At 43.9% G+C, this 23,146-nt stretch overlaps 1 protein-coding gene and 1 non-coding gene across 4 annotated transcripts in view; both read left to right on the top strand.

The window, feature by feature from the left end:
- LOC124596567 (ski oncogene) overlaps nucleotides 1-23,146 on the top strand; it is a 629,377-nt gene that overhangs the window by 525,311 nt on the left and 80,920 nt on the right. For 2 of the 3 annotated variants that reach the window (XM_047135751.1, XM_047135753.1), the window contains exon 3: nucleotides 323-400. The exons of the other annotated variant lie outside the window; for it this stretch is intronic. In XM_047135751.1, coding sequence (XP_046991707.1) covers nucleotides 323-400 — 78 coding nt within the window. The remainder of the gene's footprint in view (nucleotides 1-322; nucleotides 401-23,146) is intronic. 3 annotated transcript variants of the gene reach the window in all.
- On the top strand, nucleotides 20,793-20,867 carry Trnat-agu. The gene has a single exon. It is a non-coding gene; the product is annotated as a tRNA-Thr (tRNA).

Consider the following 23,146-nt stretch of genomic DNA (forward strand, 5'->3'; position numbering starts at 1 on the left):
GTGCTTGTGGGATGAAAGAAAGGAGTACTGCGAAAATTATTGTCAATATGTAGTGAACTATTCTTATTGGGTGCTATGTTTGATTCACGGCTTACATCACACTGTTTTGCTTGGACGCGAGACGCAAAGTTCGCCGCGTCTCGTGCGAGAATTCTGGTAGCCACGTGCGTTCTACGCAGTTCAGTAGCCCCTGCTCGCTGGCAAGGTGCCAGAGATATTAAAGTGGACGGCTCGTCTGCTGCCGGGCCGGAGATATTAATGTGTGCAGCGTGTAGCGGCGTGCGCCACGCGTGCTAACAGACCACCTCTCCTCTGTTCACAGGTAAGCACGCGCCATCCAGACGAGCCGTGCCTTTGGCGCCGCCGCCGCTGCTACGCTTCGGCAGTCTCCGAAATAGCGGTGAGTGTTGACCGCCGCTTATGTAATTCACCTCCATTGTCACTTCCTCAGAGTAGACTTCTCATAGGATATTTGGAAGCACTGAACAGTTCACATTAGCATTTTGTTCCAATCGCTGTGAACAGTTCAGAAATTTTTCTGTACATTCGATGGTGAGATGTAGGCCTACCGTTCATTAAAAATCACAGGCTCTTAGGCTGTATTATTTCGACCACTGACCTAGTCTGCTTTGTCAGATGGTTCTAGTGAAGTATGTACAGGTGTCTACTTTGTGGCTGGAGTCCAGTAAGGGAATACACTTTGCAACATCTGTCGTTGCACCTTAGCAAGACGACAACGACCCTGTTCGAAACACTGTGCATAAAAATGGAAGTAACACTCAAACTGCATATCAAAAAATATACCGTATATGAATTGCGCAGGGAAAAAATCAGAAACCGCAATAACTTTGTTTATAGTTTTTGATATCGCATCGCTTCTTAGTTAGGAAAAGGAATCGGCTGTGGTATTAAAGGAAGGAAAAAAATCTTGAACGTTAGAGCATTACTACGACGCTGCTTGACATATTCACATCGATAAAATATGTAGGCGTAACGTTGCAAAGCGATGTGAAATGGAATGAGTTCGCCAGGTTGATAGTAGGGAAGACGAATGCTCATCTTCGTTTTATTGGAAGAATTTTGGGGAAGTGTAGCTCATCCATAAAGGAGATGGCGTATAGAACGCTAGTGCGATCCATTTTTGAGTACTGCTCGAGTGTTTGGGGCCTCCACGAATTAAAGGAAGACATAGAAGTAATTGAGACGCGTGCTGCTAGGTTTGTTACCGCTAGGTTCGACCAGCGCGCGAGTATTACAGAGATGCTTTGTGAACTCAAATTAGTATCCCTGGAGGGAAGACGAACGCTCTTTTCGCGAGGCACTACTGCGGAAACTTAGAGAACCGGCGTTTGAGGGCGCCTGCACAACGATTCCAACATATAAGATGCGAGAAATTATGGTTCTTACGGAGGCTGTTAGACAGTCGTTTTCCCCGTTCTATATTTGCGAGTGGAACAGGAAAGGAAATGACTAGTAGTGGTACGTGGTATTCGCCGCCAAGCGCCGTATGGTGCATTACTGAATGTGTATGCAGATGTAGAAGGAAGGTGAAGGTTTTGCGTCCCGTCACCGATAAATCCATTCGAGACGTAGCACGAGTTCAAATGGTTCAAATGGCTCTGAGCACTATGGGACTTAACATCTATGGTCATCAGTCCCCTAGAACTTAGAACTACTTAGACCTAACTAACCTAAGGACATCACATAACACCCAGTCATCACGAGGCAGAGAAAATCTCTGACCCCGCCGGGAATCGAACCCGAGAACCCGGGCACGGGAAGCGAGAACGTTACCGCACGACCACGAGCTGCGGACAGCACGAGTTCGGATCGAGGTAGGACAAGCAACGAGTTCGCTTTTTCAAATATTCCATTTGCCGTAAAGGATTTCTGAAATCAATACAGTCTAATCCGAATATCCTCACGACATCAGCACCATGCTATTTTAGAGCCTTCTAATCCTTTTCCTTTCTTTCCTCGTTTTCATCCTCCTTCTTGTCCTCCTTCTCCGCTCTGTCTATTGCCCTTCTTCATTTTTTAGCCAGTTCCATATATGTTCTCTCCCCCCCCCCCCCCCCATACGGGAACGCGCCTAGACAATGTGTCCCAGTTGCCATATCTTAGTTAAATCACTGATCTCACATGAACGCGGTGCCTGGGGTGGAGCGAACGGCGACGTAATAACAGTATTAAGTAAAAAAAAGTAGAAGCTCGGTTTATCTTTTTCTTTCAAAATTGTGAAAAGTATCCTGAACTTCTTATCAGAGGCTCACGAAACGTAACGCGGATAGATGTCCCAAACCAGTTGTGTGTTAAAACGCGAGATATAAGAACTAGTTGGACGAACTGCTATCGGGCGCTCGAGCAGATAGTGGTGCCGCCGTTGAGGAACTACTGTGCATGACATTTTTATGCAAAGCGCGGTGCAGCGGAGCAGAGCAGAGTCGTAAAGTTGGAGCGGCCGGCGTGGCCTCCTTTTGTTTCGAGCGTCCCCTCGGCTGTCCGCCGGCCGGGAATTACATTTGACTTTCAAAGCAGTCGCACTATGCCCAGCTCGTGAGAGATGGCCGGCTCCGGCTCCGTCTGCATCTCGTTCTACATCTGTGTCCACTGCCTAGTATCCTCAGCATTCCATCTGCAGTCTGCCAGTACCCACCTTCTGCTTCTCTGTGAAGTGTGCGGCTGGTGTTTAGTTTTTCTGGAATCGTGTGTTACGGTTTCTTCTCGCGTCATTCACAGACTGAGCATGAAGAGAATGACTGTTCGTATGTGAGTGTCTTCTATAATGGGCAGTCGAATTAAAATGAGACAGATGCCAAAAAGTAAGTAAACCTTTTATTACTTTAAAAGTAATCGCCATAACTGTTAATACATTCATTCCACGGTTAGACAAGACGGTCGGTGACTTCATAGAAAATATTTACGGTTGCCTACGGAATCATAATTGTATCCAGTCGTGCATCTCTTAGACCGAAACAAATCGACGCCACGAATGTCTTTCTTCGGGGCTCTAATAATATGGAAACATTCATGTAACAACATGGTTCCGTAGGCAACCACAAGCATTTTTTCATGAAGGCATTGACTGTCTTGTCTCACAGTGGGATAAATGTATTAACAGTTACGGTGATTACTTTTGAAATACTAAACAGTTTACACATATTTTTACCGTCTGCCCCATTTTCATTTAGCTGGTCGTTATACATACTCTACAGATTGCAAATATGCAGTCTTGTTATACAGGGTGTCCCATTTATCTTGACCATCCTAAATAACTGTTTGTCCAGATGCAAATTACAAAATATTTCAAGTAAATGTTCTTTAGCCGTCAGGGGGACATCAATCAGCATGATTGCCTTCGTTCCAGCTTTGTTTTTTTACGAAGGTATGAACAGTGGTATGACTTTTTCAAATGGCACCCTGTATTTTTTATTCGGTAATTTATTTCCTCTCCTAAAGACCTACTCAAAAATGTATCACAGTGTACCATTCACTGAAACACAACGTTATCAATTACATAACACAACACTGATGTTGACGCTCCCAGTGCTTAGTGCCGGTATTCGGGGTGATGGAACACATCCATGTGCTGACTTTGACTGAGGACAAATGTAAACATAAGTAGAATGCACACCCGTCATTTCGTCAACCATTGTCAGTTGAAGAGTTGTGTGAGTGGAATTACCCCAACGAAGTGAAGGTAGAAATGCTACTACTCATCTATGGGGAATGTAAGTTAGCAGAACAGTAATTGCAGTACTGTTTTCTTATGTATGGGTACATTTGGTACAGTAGTTTAGTCCTTTTAAATACTGTTGTGTAGAGTAGGCACACAAAAAAGGCTGCCCTTCCTACAAACTGCATCAGCATATTGTTGTTGTTGTTGTTAGGCGAAATGCTACGCAGGCAGCGCAACTGTACAGAGAGCGATAGCCTGACAAGAACCCACCTTCCCGACGGATGTTTTCTCGTCTTGTTGCGACGCTTCAGGAGACGGGAAGTTTTCAACTCACGACAACGCAATCGTCGTAGCACTCGCACAGACGAAGCTGCCGAAGTTAATGTTCTAGCTTCCGTTGCAGTTAATCCACATGTGACGACACGAGAGCTTGAAGACGAGATTGGCATTCCGTATTCTTACACGTCACCGGTTCCATCCTTACCATGTACACCTCTACATCAAGAATTGCATGGGAATGATTTCCAGAATCGTGTACAGTTCTGTCAGTGGGCACAGCAGCAAATCCTCGCCAACCCGAACTTCTTCTCCAACGTTCTATTTACCGATGAATGTTCCTTGTCAAACAAAGGACATGTAAATACAAAGAAGATGCATTATTGGTCCAGTGACAACCCACGATGGCTTAGACAGGTGGAACATCAGCGTCAGAGGAGAGTTAACGTCTGGTGTGTGATGCTTGGTACTACAATTATTGGCCCTTTCATCAATGGTAGTCTAAACGGCACAGCGTATGCCAACTTTCTCAGACGAATTCTTCCTCCTCTTCTGGATGAAGTGCCGCTAAGAACCAGAAAGCTTATGTGGTATCAACACGATGGATGTCCAGCACATAATGCCTTGCGTGCACGCCATGTTCTGAACCGAAGGTATCCTGCCAGATGGATCGGTCGAGGAGGAACAGTTACTTGGCCTGCTGGGTCTCCTGATTTAAATCCTCTGGACTTCTTTCTTTGGGGATGCATTAAAGACGTTGTCAGACGCGATATTCCAACAACTCCAGAGGACATGCAGGAACGTATCGTGCCTGCTTGTAATTCTCTTCAGCAGGCAACACTGGAAGCAGTAAATAATTCTTTCAGTCAACGAGTCAATTTTGTGTTATGATTTTTTTTTACAACTCCAGCAAGTGGACGAGTTTGTGATCCCGGGCTCAAAGTCAATGTTGTGTTATGTAATAAATAACGTCGTGTTTCAGTGAACGGTACACTGTGATAAATTTTCAAAAATATTCAAATAGGTCTTTAGGAGAGGAAGTGAATTACCGAATAAAAATACAGGGTGCCATTTTAAAAAGTCGTACCGCTGTTCATATCTTTGAAAAAAACAAAGCTACAACGAAGGCAATCATGCTGATTGATGTCCCCCTGACGGTTGAAGAACATTTTCTTGAAACATTTTGTAATTTGCATCTGGACAAACAATTATTTAGGGTGGTCAAGATAAATGAGACACCCTGTATACTGACGTAAACTCTCAATAGAGTGTAGTTTTTTATTCCTGACCTAGTATCGAGCGCATGTTCATCTTAACCAGAATGTTATTTATCTTAGCCCATGCAAAAGACATTTCTTGATAACATTCACGTAATGGTCCAGTTATGAGTATGTGACCCAATTACGAATATGTGACTATGGTAATCTGCATGTAAATTTTGATGTTATGCAGTTTTATGCTGCTTGCCACGGTCGCATTAACTGGTCCGTTACATGAATGTTATCAACAAATCTCGTGGGCGTGTGCTAATACAAATAAATAGTTTCTGCTCTGAAATTCGATTACTGGAGTTTTTTAGGCAGGTTTTCGCGACATGAATGGCGTCTTTCTCTGGGTGTTAGCCATTTAGGATGTTCCTACATTTCTATTCCACTACCTCGTCTGTCAAAGGAGCCTGTGACCATTTACACTGCCTTCCTAGAGTTGTACATAATTGACTTGAAGAACATAAGTAGGCTAAATAGTAACTTAATCTCCCACCACAATATCTTTAAAAAAATATTACAAACTCGTCCACTCAGAAAATCCTCGTTTCCTCAGAGCAGTCACAACAACACAACAATAACGCTATCTCTCTCTCTCTCTCTCTCTCTCTCACACACACACACACACACACACACACACATATATATATATATATATATATATATATATATATATATATATATATATGAGTGAAAGTGAAGTGTTCTCTCAATTCTATCAAAATGTGTTCGCAAACGCCGCAAAACGGACATCCTGGTATAAGGGCAACTCCGGGACGACATATATGGAATAATAAGATCACAAAATTGTTAGTAGAACTAAATAGTAATTTAAATGTAGGAAACTTGCACTCCAGAAAGTTATTTCTTACCTATTTATTTATATATTTATTTCTTAAGCAAAAACCTGCTGCCTGTTATTATGTGGCAGGTGGCACATTGCGTGATTTTACATTTTCTGCCATACAAGTTCAGTTTTATTACTAGATATTTCTTTTTTTATTGAAAATATTACAAAAGAATACACTAAGAAAACAAATAATAAAAGTACAAACGCATACAAGCAATTTTGTTTAAACTTGCTACTATCTTGGATAATGATAGTAATGAGATACGTAATAGGTTGTGGATGTATTTAAATTTAAAAGTGTATTTAATGGAAGAAACCAGAGATGGAAATTTGCCTTCGCTGTGATGTGACAGTTCTTCCCTTTATTACCTTCTGCCTGTATGGTTACGTGTGTTAAAAATGCTTACCTAAGAAGAGAATAACAAATAACTAATATACCAACTCATCTGGTATGTTATACGAGGTCTATTCGGAAAGTAACGTTGGATCGATCGCGAAATGAAAACCACAGTGAAAATGAAAAAAAACTTTATTTGCAACAGTTAACTACACCCTCCAGCAACTTCACTTACACAGTCGCCGCATCGACTTAGACATCTGTCACAGAGTTGTACCGTCTTTGCAATATCCTCGTCGTAGAAGGCAGACGGTGTGCTTTCCGCCAATTTTCTGCGTTGGTCTGCAGTTCTTTGTCTGTGCCAATATGTTGTCTTCAAAGCCAGCAGCTCATGTGCGCAGAGATGAAACTCAGGGGTGGCCAGTTACAGGCTACAGGAAAGACTGAACAACACATCTGTGCAAGGCTTTCATTGTTTTATCCATTTTATGAGTGATCACTTTCCATCGAAAACGCTGCAGGAGTATCTTCATTGCTCCTGGAGAGTACGGCCGAATTTCTCACGGAGGAGGAAACGCATTACAGCGGTGTTATGTGGACTGCATGACATCAGGCGAAATCTATCACCAGGTGCTCATACTTGCCGTGAGATACTATGTTCTAGGCATCTTTATGTGCACACTGTGCGCTCAGAACTGAAAAGTGCGACGTGATGCGATTGATGGGCATACTAGATGCACTGACCACATCTGTGCAAAGCTTCATCAGACTTTCATTGTTTTATCCATTCCGCCCCCGATCGGACCTTACTTTCCTAATAGCCCTCATGTAACGCAATTATTATGTACATGAGAAGAACATGCATTACAGGCCACTGAAGATGCTGCATAAATACAGAAAAGCGACACGCATATGGCACGAAACAGACAGCCTTTCATAGATGGGCCGTATCTCCAAGATGTAAAACTGCATCTACGCTGTGCGAACCACTTTGAAATGCATGGCAAGGTTTTTTTGGTTCAATTCATGTATGGAACTCGGGAAAAGTGAGTGTTTAAATGGCTGTGCACGTGCTTTAACTAATCTAATCTTGTCGTCAGGATCCGTATGGGACAGATGTGTAGGGTTCTAGTATATTCCTGGGACAGATGTGTAGGGGTTCTAGTATATTCCTAGAGTCATCGTTTAAAACTGGTTCTTGAAACGCTGTCAGTAGGTCCTGGGATAGTCTCTGTCTATCTTCAAGAGTCAGCCTGTTCAGTTCTTTCACATATCAATGACACTCCCCCACGAGTCAGAGAAATCTGTGACCATTCATGCTGCCCTTCGTTCAGTATCTCCCTCCAGCCATTCCTACTTGGTATGGGTCCCACACACTTGAGCAGTATTCTAGAATGGGTCGCACGAGCAATTTAGCAGTTTCCTTTGTAGACTGATTGCACTTCACTAGTGTTCTACCAATAAACCGGACTTTGTTACCTGCTTTCCCCAAGACTGAGTTTATGTGATGGTTCCATTTCATGACCCTATTAAGTGTTACATAAAAGTATTTAAATTTTAAATTTTTAACATTTAAATCGAGCTACCAATCATTGTGATACTTTAAAAACTTATCAAGGTCTGACAGAACGTACAGCTTCGTTCAGACTGTACTTCGTTGTAGACAACTGCATCGTCTGCGAGAGGTCTGAGGTTTCTGTAAATATTTTCCACAATATCATTAATGTACAGCATGAACAGCCGCGAATTGGGTATAGAATCGCATAAGGATTTCATCGAGCAGTTGGGCTTTGTTCAGTTTCAACAATTTCAACTGCTTCTCAACACTACTGACACTAAAATCTATTTCACTCACTTTTCAGACGAGAATTAAATTGGGGCAATACGCCTGGGTTTTCCTTTATAAAGGGACATTTGAAAACAAGAATTAAACATTCCTATTTTGCTTTTCTACTCTCAATTTCAGTTCCTGTCTCGTCCATAAGTGATTGTGATCTTTGATTTACTTTCATATAATTGTATTTCGGAAATTGTCGTTAAAATAAGTTTCTCTGTTGTTTCTGTTCAGAATGCTACGTACTATGACCTCATGCAATGTAATCGTTTCCTCCCGAGTCACCTCCCAACTTGAATCAGATATGGCTTAACTACGTGTTCATCATCATGAATGGCACTGAGCATGCTACCATTTCTGGTTTGCTCCTCTCCCAGAGAAGACCATTTGATAAAAATCAGACTACATGAGCGTAGCGCAGAACAAATAACTGATTTTCGTTTGCTTTGTTGTTAAAAAAGTGCCGTCTGAATATCAACCCAGATTTAAAATATGTTTGTAACGATTTAAAATATATTTGCAACGAAAGTTTAATACTTAAATGATAAGGCATAGTAAACTGACTCCACAGTTTCAAACGAAGAACAACATTGAAGAGAATAAAGGTAAGGGAGAGGGCATTACATTTTGATATCTCGGTATTTTTAGAAGCTGAAAGCCAGAAGTGATGACTGCTGGTGGACTAACTCAAGTTCTAAGATGTCCGTGGCGTCGAATAGCGCTCGCCATCTGCTACGTTACGAGAAGTTTCACTCCAGTTCTAATTTGGCGAGCGGTCCGAGAGGACACGGGACACGCCCGGAAGAAATGAGGACGAGGGAAAAAAAATCTCTTTCTGTGGATGAGAGGATTCGCCGAAAAGTCGTAGACGTTGAAAGGTGGCCTGTAATGCTAACTACGACGAAACGCTGGAAAAGTTGTCTTCCGTCTATTCACATGGTGTTATTTATCAGTGTCGGACTTTCAGAGTTGTTGTTGGAAGCTCTGCTAAGAGTAATTTGTTAGCATAACCAGGGGCTGCAAAAGGTGCCGTGAAAAACAATTTTAGCAGCGTACGCGGGACGGGTTAGAGACGGGTGAACGCCTGGAAAGTAACATGGTGTCATTCAAGAAAGTTATTGTGCTGCGACAGCTTTTGTTACTTCCTGTTCTATTAATCGATCCGCCAATGTCCTAGTCTAAGCTCAAGTTGCAAATTAGGATGGCATCATTGACATAAAAGGCAATAAGATATAAAGCACTGAGGTTGGACTTCACGTCATATTGATAGATTGTGTCGTTACAGACACACGCTATGAAACTGTTGATGAGATAGGTAGAGAGTGGCGTGAAAATAACTCTCACAAAAAATTTGAATCTCTTCTATATCTGTCTATTTTGTAGTACTAATAAAACTGTAAAACCGTTGTCTCTGTCTGAACTCGCTATTCTACAAAACTATCAGACAAATTTTCATGATATTTTCACAGGTATTTCATCCAAATCTGTTCACAGGAAAAAGAAAGATATAGTAATTAAATGTTTTATAAAGCGCAAGTGTATTTGTCTGTTACCTTTTCACGACTAAACCGCTGAACCGATTTTGATGAAATTTGGCATGGATATGGTTTGGACCTTGAGGAAGAATATAGGTTTCTTTAGGGAAAAAAGGCTAATCGACGCTGCAAAGAGTGAAGTAGAAGCTAGAACACATTTCTTTACACCAGTGAACGTAAACGAAGTTTAAAAAATAATACATTTTTTTGCATAATGTACACTGTATAACGATAGCTACGTCAGTAGCACAATACATAGATGCGCGCTCCTGCCCACGCATACCCGCATGCACCGCTCGGCAGCAACGCTGCACGCGTGCCACGTCGTCGTGTGTGTCGGTGTAGTTGGGGGGACTGGACGCACCTATGCACCGTTCTTCGCTTACCCGAAGAGGCAGCCACGTGAGAGCAGATGACGTTATTGTATGCACAATAGCTTGCTTCCGTATCACTACTCATCATAACAAACCTACTGATATATGAGTGTAGTTGCGGTTAACAACTAGTAGAAAATATGTCTTTATGGTAGTTCTCTGCAAATACTTTTGATAACGTTAGTGCTGTTTCAGTGTTGACTACGTACTTGAATTCCTTCAACATCATTTCACAACTGCTCCTAAAATCTGTTATCGAGCAGCGAAATAATGCTGCTCTTTTAAAATGTGTGTACGACACTACGGTCGCAGGTAATGCCTCGGGAATGGATGTATGTGATGTCCTTAGGTTCTTTAGGTTTAAGTAGTTCTAAGTTCTAGGGGACTGATGACTACAGATGTTAAGTCCCATAGTGCTCGGAGCCATTTGAACCATTTTTGTGTACGACACCCAAATGACGTGGCGTGTTGATTATTTTCTTGTAATGTGTCAGCATGACCATGAATTCCCTTTCATGTCGGAGTCATAGATTTTTTAGAAAGCTTTTGACTTCACCTCATCAAAATCTGTACCAATAGGGCGTGCGAGACGAGACATTGATTCAGTATATGTTAGTATGCTGAAGAATACATACGTCAATGCTAAAGCTTACAATGAAGTTTTCACGTCTTCCAGAAAAAACCGTGTTAAAACATCAAAACTTTCTTAGGGTTGCTGACGACTAAGTAGTATTAGCCGCTAGTGCAGGTTAGGTATGATATCAGTTCAGTTCAGATAATGTGTTATCAAAACATGGAATACAAAATAGCAAAAATTAATAACGGAGCCATATAACCAGTCGATGATATTTTGTAGTTAAGGCAGTTGAAGACGGCTACTGTATGGAAAATAAAATAGATAAAAATGGGCAGGAGGGAAAAATAGTCTCCCAAATAGTTTTGGGAACGATGATTCCGATGCGTTTGAAATTGGAAGTTTGCTATCATTGTTTGTTAATAGCTTTGACTTTTGTCAGCGTAATTAAGACTTGAATAGAAATGAAATATGGGAACTGTTGCTAGAGGGACCGAAAAAGTTCTCTGTGCGATTCCAAGAGAGAAAAAAGAGCGAGAGAACGACTTAATCAGTACGCGAAGATCGTAGTGCATGGAAAAGTCTATGGGAGCCTTTATTCAAGGTTCAAACTGTTGATGACCTTAAATAAAGCATCTTCGTATGTTCTCTCTTTTACTCAGCTACTTTCAAAACATTTAAAAATTTCAAATATATTGTGCTATTCGAAGTAGCCATGGTTTTTAATTCCACGTCGGTGCACACCGTAGTGCAGATTACATTATTATCGTGGCAACTGCCATTAAAATGTGTCCTTAATTCGAAATACAACCATACTTCTAAGTGGATGTCGTTTTATAGTTGGTGATAATACCAAAAGGATCAGCGATAGTATGGAAGTTCACGAGTGACGGGAGCGTCAGGGAGTTCCCTGTGATTCTCTGTCAGTCTGGAAAGCATGATTGTTTATCAGATCAGGGCAGAGCTGTGCAGTCAGCATTTGCACGTTTTGACCTCGCATTGGCAGTCACTCATCGTATTAACAGCATAACGGCGGTGAACCCCCGCACTGATTTGTTTACGCCTGGCGGCAGCGAAATGAAAGTAAAACAAGCGCGCACACATGCAGTTAAAACGCGCGATAAAATTAAAGCGTACCCAGTGCGGTCATTAATCAGGCCTGCAAACGCCCAGTGTCATCGCGCGTTCATTTGTTTCCTGCGCCCTGCCCACGTCACGGGTGCCGCTCCTGTTTCTTTTCTGCCCGCCAAGTGCACCCTGTACTCAGTTAAAAACGTACCCTGTTTGATTACGTTTTTAGTATTTTTCTAACTACGACGGGAGTAAATACATTCAGAGTGCTGTTACAGTGGCGAGCGCCTGTAACACGACAGACAGGCTACGCTGCGCATGCATGCGTTTTGCAGTGCTCCCGTCAATGCGACGGTAGGCGCCGGGACTGTAATTGTAAGGGCGATCAAAAAGTTTCTGTTCGAAGGCCGTACAGTCCAGAATCGGTATGCCAATAATAAGCGATCGCTATGAGCATTGAGGCAATCGTCACACCGACGCACCGGGTTGGAAGATACCCATTTGGTTAAACGCCGTGTTACGACATTAGCAATATGGGCACGTGCACCCCTTGTCAGAGTTTTAGGTACGTTACACAGTGATGGAGACACCAGTTTCCTTAAAATCAATAAGCTGTCGGCCCCGGTAATCAAAAAAGACCACGTCGGTCCTGTTTGAACGCATTTGGCAATAACGTCACCATAGTTCACGTTTCCGCATTTACCGCACGCACGCTGGAAAGACACGGGTGTCACACTAATCCCTTGACTACACGTCGGTGCCGGCCGAAGTGGCCGAGCGGTTCTAAGCGCTACAGTCTGGAGCCGCGCGACTGCTACGGTCGCAGGCTCGAATCCTGCCTCGGGCATGTATGTGTGTGTTGTCCTTAGGTTAGTTAGGTTTAAGTAGTTCTAAGTTCTAGGGGACTGATGACCTCAGCAGTTAAGTCCCATAGTGCTCAGAGCCATTTGAACCATTTGAACTACACGTCGGTGCTTATGTATCCGTTTCGGAGTCGCCCTACTTTATACGTACGCTGCACCAACGCCCTCAAACGGAAACTTTTTGATCGCCCCTTATATTATAGACTTAAAATGTAATCCGAGCAGAAATCGTCACTGGCCGCTGTACTTGATCAAATCATCCTCCATTTACCTCACAGATACAGTGTAAGCAGTGTCCATAATGGACGAGAGAAACACTTTTTCGCTCTCCTTTTTACGTAAATTGACCAAAATCTTACACTGACTTTTACTGGTTACATATCGTGGTGACTCAGCAATAAAGTGCGAGACCTCGGATCCAAAGATGTCGAGTTCAGTCCTCGATCAGTCCTAGGACTTTCATCAGCGATTTTTTACTTTTTTGATGTCTGGGAATGTTGGGTTGGGGAAGTGAGTTCGAAGGTCGGTTAAAGGCCAACTGCATACTAACTCTAATAGGACTATGCCTAGTAAAGCATTGTGGTGTTCAAACAAGCCTTTGGTTTGATAATAGATTTACTTTATATTACTAATAAAAAGAAACGATGTTGCAGAACAGAGCCGAAGGTGTGATGGACGCTTCATGTAAGTAATGAAAGGTACTAGACTGACTCTGGGAGACAGCAGGATTGTTCTTGTTATAGGATTGTTCTTTCTGATTTGTTACTTGTTTCCTTACTATTAAGTTAAATAAGCAATCGTCAGTGTTATTACATACACTTTTGCCATCTGAACACGTCTGCGCTTTCCTGCATAGATGAAAAGCATATCCTTCTTATCTGTAGGCTATTCTTTTGTAGGTGCACTGCATAACTCCTCTTACAGCGAGCTCGCAGATTCATTGTGTAATTCCAGATACAGCACATAACACACAGGAAACCACAGGTCGCTTACTGCCGTTCTGATGCTAGCGTCGTTTGAATGGTTGCAAGATGCGTCGGAATGCATCGTAGAACTCGCGAAGGAGCATTTCACCGATCGTGTTCAGTCTTACCGCCGTAAATGGTTTCACTTTTGTAAGGAAAAGGGAGAAGGAAGGCGAATTATGGTTTAACTCCCTGTCGACGACGAGGTCATTGGAGAACGAACTCAAGCTCAGCTTAGAGAAAGGATCGGCAAGAAATTCCGTCCTGTCCTTTACAAAAAGGGACCATCCCAGAATTTTTTCTTAAGCTGTTTGCGGAAATCACGAAAAACCTAAATGTGGATCGCCAGGCGGAGATTTGAACTGGCGTCATCCCAAATACTAGTCCTGTATCTTGCCACTGTGGAATCTCGCTGGGTCGTAATGTAATGATTAAAGTACGACCTCGGTAGGCCAATTGCGGTTTTTGGTTTGTAGGAGCGGCCGTTGAAAAGTCACAACTTTGGGTACAGTGCGTGGAGAAACTTAGAGGTGCCTTTCTTGCAGCAATAGATGTCAGATGGCTGGTCATTATCATCATGCGATCAACAAAAATGTATTGTGAAATGATGTACAGTTGTAATTTCCAATTGTTCTGTAAGTACACGTTGTATGCTTGGCATTTACGCAGCACATACGCATGTTTTATACATTCTCCGCCCTTTTAGAAAAAAGGTTTGGTTTGCGTACTATATTCCCCAAAAGTCTTAATAGACTCAAAGAGGTATTTAATCGTGTCTAAGTTTTCATGGGCCCTTATACCTGGATGGGCATTTTCTCTAATGCACCAAAATCTGTGGTCTGCATGTTTTTTCTTCTTGTTGGCTTCCGCCCGCATTTCCCTCCCACCTGCAGCCTTATAATTTATGCCTTTGCTTATCGCTTTCTGTCGACTACTGACACTTGGTTTCACAGGACCATCCCCTCCTTTTCTTAAAAAGAAATTTTTTGTTTGTTGTCACCTTCCTCATATTCTACTGAGTGACTTCTCTGTCTCAGATATCTGCATCTGACTGTCTGCCCTACAGTCTCTTGCGTCCTCCATAGACAAACAAGATGCCTCATTGTTTGCTTCAACATTAGACATCTTTCTCACTGTTTTGTAGAGAACTCGTCTTGCGTTGAACGGAACAGTAACTGTATTGGATCTGATGACTTTTTTTTGTGAATAGACAAGTTGAAATGATATCGCTTTCAGCCAGGGGGGGGGGCAGTTGCTCAACGTTCAGAATTAATTGTGTACAGTCTTCAAAACTGGCATACGGGTGTTCGTTTATGTACTTGAGTTTTAATTCGAGTGAGCACCCTTTGTAAAATCGCAAAAAAAATATTTGTATGTAGGTGGGAGCGAGCAGCTTTCAGTGTCATAGGTGTGTAGGCGCAGAAGTCGTTGCCGAGGAGGTGGATTGGTTGATGGAGGTGGATTCCAAGTTTTCGGAACCACTTGATGCATCTAATATGGCGGCAGGGACCCAACACTGAATTTGAAGAGGGGCTAACAATTATTTAAAAATATATGTATATCAATATACACGTTTGTAGTTTGCACGAAGATAATTTTTCTGCGGTAATTATACGCTGTACTTGTTTGATACATATCATAAAACTGCTAAACATTTAAAAATAACTTCCGGGTAAAATATACGTGAATAGAATGCAAACGTATGTGAACAAGAGGTGTTCGCTTAAAAAAGGAAATTATTCTTTATTTCACTATCTACAGGAAACTACATCTTCGATACGAACGATTTTGATTGCGAGCAAGTTTTTAAACTGTTTTTAGATATTTCGATATCTCGAAAAGAACGAATTGCTGTATATAACTCTATATGATTAACAGCGCGTTATGCCCGGACAGGTGAGTACGGCTTCATATCTTAAAAAAGGAAATTATTCTTTATTTCACTATCTACAGGAAACTACATCTTCGATACGAACGATTTTGATTGCGAGCAAGTTTGTAAACTGTTTTTAGATATTTAGATATCTCGAAAAGAACGAATTGCTGTATATAACTCGATATGATTAACAGCGCGTTATGCCCGGACAGGTGAGTACGGCTTCATATCTAGCGGCGGTTAAGTCAGCATGTCCGTATTTATGTATTGTCTTCACTGGCTCACAGTAACTTCTCAGTGGTGCACCAGTGGCTCTTCTGAAGTATGCCGAATGCAGTGCGGCATATTTCATTTCACGGACGAATAGATCCACAGAGCTGTGCACGAAGTTTTCCGAAGGGCATCCATGAACGCGCGGGCTTAATTTATTGCCGTTTCCACGCGCGTCGCCGGAAGCGACGCGAGGAGGAAACATCACATAAATCGCGGTGTGGCGTTTTACTGGTGTCGGGGCGTGATGTCCGCACGCGATACTCCGCTCGCGGGCGCGCCGTATCCGCCTATGTGTCTGTGTCTGCGGCACACTCTGTGTCTCCCACCAATTGCTTTCTCCGCAGTCGCTCCTTTCTGCTTCACTTGTAAACATGCGTGGCCTTCTCCCGTTGAGAGTGGGGTCGAAGAGTCTGCTCCTACAATACTGCGACACCGTTATGAATTGTGGGGAAGCGTCGCAAGTCCTTTCATCCATTTCCTACCCCCTTTCTTGTTGAGATAATTTGAAACAAAATGGTGTAGAAGTGTTGGAGTAGTGATCGTCGAACTTCTTTGTTCAGGAGCCAATCTGATATTGTGGGGCAGCACCTCGGGCCTTATACAGGGTGAGTCACGAGGTTTTCCGCCGGTTGCTGTAGGTTATTGCTTAGGTTATTTGGAACAAAAAAATGTAAATACAGTAATGTGATCAGATCCATAATTAAAGACCTACAACAGAGTTCCGAAGCATGCCACGGTGTATGGAGCGCTCCGCTTGTATTCTCAGGACACACGATCAGTCTTAGGTAGACAAGTGCAGGTACGTTTGCATAACAACTACGTTGTTGATACTGCAGTCACTGTTTACTGTTATTGCCTCCTGTGTACAGTACAGTTTGCGATGCCGTCCAAGTTTTCATCGCAGGAGTATGGAGAGATGGTGTACATTTTGGGCTTCTGTGATGGTTATGCAAAAGCTGTTGTTGCCGAATATCACCGTCGGTATCGTAATCGTAGGATTCCGAGTGCCAAAACATTTCGTGGAACATATCGAACATTGCTAGAAACTGGTACTCTTCCCAGTATTCGTATTCACTCCGAAAGACATAGTGACGTTCAAGAAGAGGAAAACATTCTTAATTCTGTAGAGTGTAGTCCTCGTTCAAATACAAGACGCCTAGCTACCCGATTGAACGTTTCACAATCTAAGATATGTAGGATTCTTCATGAGAATGGACTGTATCCTTTTCATTTGCAGGAAGTTCAGCATTTAGAGCGACATGATTGTCCCAACCGTATGCACTTTTGTAACTGGTTAAATGGAAATCGGCAGTTCTATCGCTTCATAATGTTCAGTGATGAGCCAAACTTTACAAGAGATGGCGTCAATAACATCCATAACATGCATGTCTGGGCAGACGAAAATCCCCATGCCACTGTAGTATCTCAATTTCAACGCAGATTCAATGTCAATGTGTGGTGTGGTGTTGCGTGTGACCATTTAGTTACTAGGGCCGTTTATTCTCTCGGGAAATTTAAATGGTCAGATGTACGGTAACTTTTTACGAGAAGACTTACCGCAGCTTCTCGAAGATGTTCCTCTGGAAACAAGACGCCACATGTACGTCCAACACGACGGGGCACCTGCACACTTCCCTTAATAAATCCACACTGGATTGGTGTTTCAGAGACAATACTTCTGAGTATGCTATCAAGTACCCGTTCAAAGATCTTTAAAGTATGACAGAGGAGTCGAGCAGATGTTCACGTCTCCTTTTCCCTTCCTCATTGCAACTGTTATGCTAGTTGTTCATGCTTGTGGAAGTTGTATTTCGGCGATGATTCGGTTGAAGAGTGAGGCAGGGAATTCTGAGTCAGGCCAACCGAGCATTTTCCAGATTTCCGCTGGTAGGTCGTCTGTGTCAGTTGCTTTTCCATTTTTCATCTTGATAATGGCAAGCATTACTTCCTCAGGTGTAATTGAGGGGACGAGTCCTAAGGTAGGATCAAGACTACTAATTGGTGGATGCGTAAACTCTTTGTTGCTGATGTTATGAAAGTAGTCTGTCCAACGCTGGAGAATAGATTGTTTGTCTCTCAGCAGTTTGGCGTCGGCTCCCTTGATGTGCATGACGTGTCCAATGCCCTGAGTTGAACGGTGACGTGACTTAGTAAGACGGTGATAGTGCACTGAGAATGGCTGGTTTCTAGCTGTAATATAGATCTGTCAATAAAATTTAAAAAGGACGACTGACACCTGAATATATAACAGTCGCTGAGTGCAGCAGCCTTCTGAATGGAAGGTAACCTGAAGAAGACGGTAGATGTTGTTTTCTCCCGGTGGTGTGTCAAGCTGGTCATACAGTCTGGTAATACTAGTCTTTTTTTGAAGCTACTGCTCTTTTTGCTGCTGATTTCAGGTTGCGATATTTCTGGAGATTAGTGGCAAGTCTTGTACTACATCTTTTTCTCCTTGATTGCTTGCTTGACTTCGTCTGTCCACCACCAGGTTTGTTTATGAATGTATTTTCTTCCAGGTATGGTTTTCCCCAGCGTTATTGTCGCTGCTTGATGTATTTGTTCCACAGCATCTTTCCACATACCTTCAACCGACTGATCGGTCTTCACGGAGAAGGTTTCAAAGGCTGTCATCAACTCGTTTCGCTGGGTGTTCGTTCGCCACGACTTAATTCGGTCAGGCCCACTCTTAGATTTAGGTTTGGGTTGTATAACAGTTACGAATATCGAGGACAAGCAATTGGTGTTGAGGGGCGATGCAGTCATACGGAATTACTTTGGTATCCGTTACCAGCTTCACGTCTTGTTGACGAACTAGCATGACCTCCACTTATATAAGTAGCCAGATGTGCTGGCCTCTTTTTAAAGAATGTGTTAGTCACAGTGAGATCATGAGCTTCTGCAAAATCAAGTATCCGACATCCATCATCGTCCCGCACACCGAACCCATGTCCTCCATGGTATTGCATATATCCTTCTTTGTGAGCTCCGACATGTCTGTCTAAATGTCTTCCAACAATAATGCACTCATCCTGGGGAATTGCTCGGAGGAGGGCGTCCAGACTGTTCCAAAACTTGTCCTTATCATCCTCAGTGCATGCAATTTGAGGTGCACAGCAAGATACAATGTGGGCAGTGATAGCTGTTGAATCACTCTTGAGAGACATAAGCCTTTCTGACACCCTGCTGACACTGGTGACATTGTTACGGAAGTCCTGGTCGACGACTATTGCTACGCCGTTTCGTGTACTTGTACCATGATAGATGAGTTTGTAGCCATCTCCGATTTCTTTTGCCTTTGAACCTTTCCGCTTGGTCTCCTGGATGCAGGCAATGTTGACACGTCTGTTTTTAAGCATTTCTGTGAGTTCACGATGTCGGCCGGTCAATGTACCAATATTGAGGGTCGCAGATCTCATTAGTGGTTTAGGTTGGACTAACTTCTTTACCCTACCCCATCCATGAGTAGGTAACCCTCGCCCATTTCTCACGTCACTCGGGTGCAAGTGGCGCGCGTCGCTTCGGGCTGTCTAAATAAAATATCTTCTGAAAGTAAACGGCTGTTTGGCGATTTTTCTTTGGTAAATGTCTGACCAGCTATTGTCCCGTATCCACGATGAAACAACAGAGATGATGGCATTTAGTTGAAATCAGTTTGAATTGGGGTGCCGAATATGGTGTCCCCACGTTGGCAGGCATGTGTCAGCTTCAGCACTCGTTGGCATCCTCAAGGCTTTGCTCGAAATTTACTGGTTGCGCGGTTAAAATATGTGCGTGACCGCGGAGGGAAGCGGCTGCAATTACCGACAGCGACCGGCGGGCAGCCGCCGCCGAATATAACTCGCGGTTCCCCATTCATCTGGCGGCGGGAAATTGGTTTCTATTGTGGGAGGCGGCAACGGCGGCGGTGGCGGCGGCGTCATCAATCGCCGGCTGTGCTGCGCGCTATTAATAACGGCCGCGCCGCCGGCATTGCGTCGCGATTCGCCGGCCACAGCGGAGGCTGCGTCCGCGTCGCCTGCCCCGGTGTCACTCAACCAACCACACTAACAATGAGACAGCTCACATTCGCCAAAAGGACTTGGCAACTAACCGCCTGGGTAGCCGCGCTCTTAATGCGACCGCTTCTAGGATGGGGGGTGTGCTTGCTCCGGATCGAATCCGCCCGGCGGATTAACGGCGAGGAGTCGGTGTGCCGGTCAGTCGGGATGTCGTTTATAGGCGGTTTCTCATTTCCTACTAGGTGAATACCGGGTTGGTTCCCATATTTCGCCTCAGTTACACGCTACGCAAACTTTTAGAACACTGAACTTCCTGGCAGATAAAAGCTGTGTACCGGACCGAAACTAGAACTCAGGACCTTTACCTGTAGCGGGCAAGTGCTCTACCAACTGACCTGCAGAGTTAGTCAGATTCTGGAAACATCCCACTGGATGTGGCTAAGCCTTGTCTCCATAGTATCCCTTCCTCCAGGAGTGCTAGTCTCGCAAGTTCTGCAGGAGTACTTCAGTGACGTTCGCAAGGTAGGATGCTGTTCATTTTTGGAACACAACCTACGACCAGCTTAGAGACAGAAGTGATGACACTTTATGGAGGACCTGACCATAATTTTGCAGGACAGTGCTCAAGCACTTACAGTGCAAGGTGTTACTGATTCGTTTGACTGATGGGGCTGCTAAAATCTGAAGGAAACACTTCACGATATTCGCTTCAGAACTGCTACAAATTCGCCGGGCAATAGACCGCGCCGTTCGAACTGTCAACAGAACTGGCATTGCTAAGACTATCCTACGACTTCCACATCGCAGGCAGCGGTTTATACACAATGCTGGTGACTACTTTGAAGGCCAGTAAAACTTTGAAAAACGTATCAATTTTGTACGAGCTGTAAATAAATAGTTGCCACTATTAAAGTTACGACCCTCGTATTTGTTTGTATTAGTTACAGTGCTTTTCTTCTTGCTGTTAAAATTTCCGTTATTTTAATCAGATCAATACCATTCGTGCTTTGTCACATTCCTGAGTCCTCGGTGGCTTAGGGGTTAGAGCGCCTTCCTAGTAAGAAGGAGATCCCGGGTTCGAATCCCGGTCGGGCACACATTTTCAACTCTCCCCGTTGATTTCTATCAACGTCCCGTACATAGCTGATGTTTGTAATTCATTGAAATTTCATGCTTCGTGGTTATCGCGATCCACCATGCTGTGGGTATACTTACGGCCGTCACAAGCCAAGGATGATTTCTGTGCGGATGCACACATAGTCTCCAACATGCGGGAATAGGCCTTGCCATGAGCATTGAGATTAATGGGCAGGAAGCACTACTTTCGTAGTGTGTGGAGTAAGTTGAGAATGTGGGTCTGCTGGGGCGCGTGCATGGGATAAGCCCGCGCAGCCGTGCTAATTCCTGTGTCCTCGGTGACTTAGGGGTCGCCGGCGCAGTAGCTCAGCGTGCTCATTCAGAGGGTTAACTGCCTTCTATAATAAAAAAGAAAAAAACTGAGTGAATGGATCCACGATGAACTTCAACGGGTGTAATGGGACATTTGCCCCGAACAAACGCAAAGTACGTTACCGGAAAAAAAAAGGGTTGAGCGCCTGCAGGAGATTCCGGGTTCGAATACCGGTCAGGCACACATTTTCAATGTCCCGTACAGAGCTTTCTTTCTTCGCGGCTGTCATGATCCACCATGGCGTCTGTTCTTTCGGACATGGAAAGGTGGCACTGTCTCCTGGCAAAAAAGTTATATAATTTTTTTTCGGAAATACAGGGTGTCCATTTGAATTCATAAAATCTGAGAGGAAACACAATTTATTGACGAACAAATACAGGGAAATCATACAGCTGCTCATCAAGTTTTCATACACAGGTAGACGGTTCAGTACATTTGAACATGGGCGCCACGGGTAACGCGAAGAATATGAAGTCTATAATCGATTTCGTGCCATGTGTTGCGGAGCATCTGTTCTGTGACAGAGTTGATGACAATTCTTATGCGCTGTTTCAAGTCTTGGTTGGTTGGTTGGTTTGGGGAAGGAGACCAGACAGCGTGGTCATCGGTCTCATCGGATTAGGGAAGGATGGGGAAGGAAGTCGGCCGTGCCCTTTCAGAGGAACCATCCCGGCATTTGCCTGGAGTGATTTAGGGAAATCACGGAAAACCTAAATCAGGATGGCCGGATGCGGGATTGAACCGTCATCCTTCCGAATGCGAGTCCAGTGTCTAACCACTGCGCCACCTCGCTCGGTTTTCAAGTCTTGCAGGTCCTTTACTGGTGTAGCGTATACCCGGTCATTCGCATAACCCCACAAGAAAAAATCGAGGGGGCTATGTCGGGCGAACGTGTCGGCCAAGGAATTGGACCCCCACGGCCAATCCTTCGTTACGGGAATGTGTCATTCAAAAATTTTCGGGCATCAAGGCTCCAATGGGGTGGTGCACCGCCCTGTTGAAACATCACATTTGGCTGCAGGTCTGTTATCTGTGGCACGGCAAATTGTTCCAACATGTCCAAGTAGATGACTCCATCCACAGTCGACTCCAGAAAGAAAAACGGCCCAACAATGCGATTTATCATCAAACCACACCACACATTAACTTTCGGACTGTCGCGCATGTGTTCCCTAGGTGCATGTGGATTTTCGGACCCCCAGATGCGCACATTGTATGATTGACAGCCCCTAACACGTGAAAGGTTGCCTCGTCGGTAAACATCACGCGTGATAAAAATGTCTCGTTCGCGGCAATGCGATCTAACATGACACATGCAAATTCTTCTCGCTTTGGTCGACCATCAGGTTTGATTTCTCGCGTAACCTGCACTTTATATGCGTACAAACGTAATCGCTGATGAAGCACTTCGTGCACTGTTGAACGTTTCATACGTTGGTGCTGCCTGTCGCACTGACTTCTGTGGACTTTGTTCGAACGACCGCCACACTTGTTCCACATGATGTTCGCTCATCCCAGGCTTACCACCACCATGCCCTTTCACAACACTCCCAGTAGCCAAAAACTGATCACACCACTTCTTTATAGTCTTGAACGACGGGGGCGCTTTGTTGTAAACTCGACGAGAGTTTCTTTGCACTTGGGTCGCCGATTTTGTCTCTGCATACCACCAGACCACTTGTTCAAAATGGCTCCGAGCACTATGGGACTCAACTGCTGTGGTCATCAGTCCCCTAGAACTTCGAACTACTTAAACCTAACTAACCTAAGGACATCACATACACCCATGCCCGAGGCAAGATTCGAACCTGCGACCGTAGCAATAGCGCGGCTCCGGACTGGAGCGCCTAGAACCGCACGGCTACCGCGGCCGGCAGACCACTTGTGCACGCTCCTTCATATCCTCCATTTTGCTAAAACAATTGA

This window comes from Schistocerca americana, chromosome 2 (genome assembly GCF_021461395.2).
Source record: "Schistocerca americana isolate TAMUIC-IGC-003095 chromosome 2, iqSchAmer2.1, whole genome shotgun sequence".
NCBI classification, from domain to species: Eukaryota; Metazoa; Arthropoda; class Insecta; order Orthoptera; family Acrididae; genus Schistocerca; species Schistocerca americana.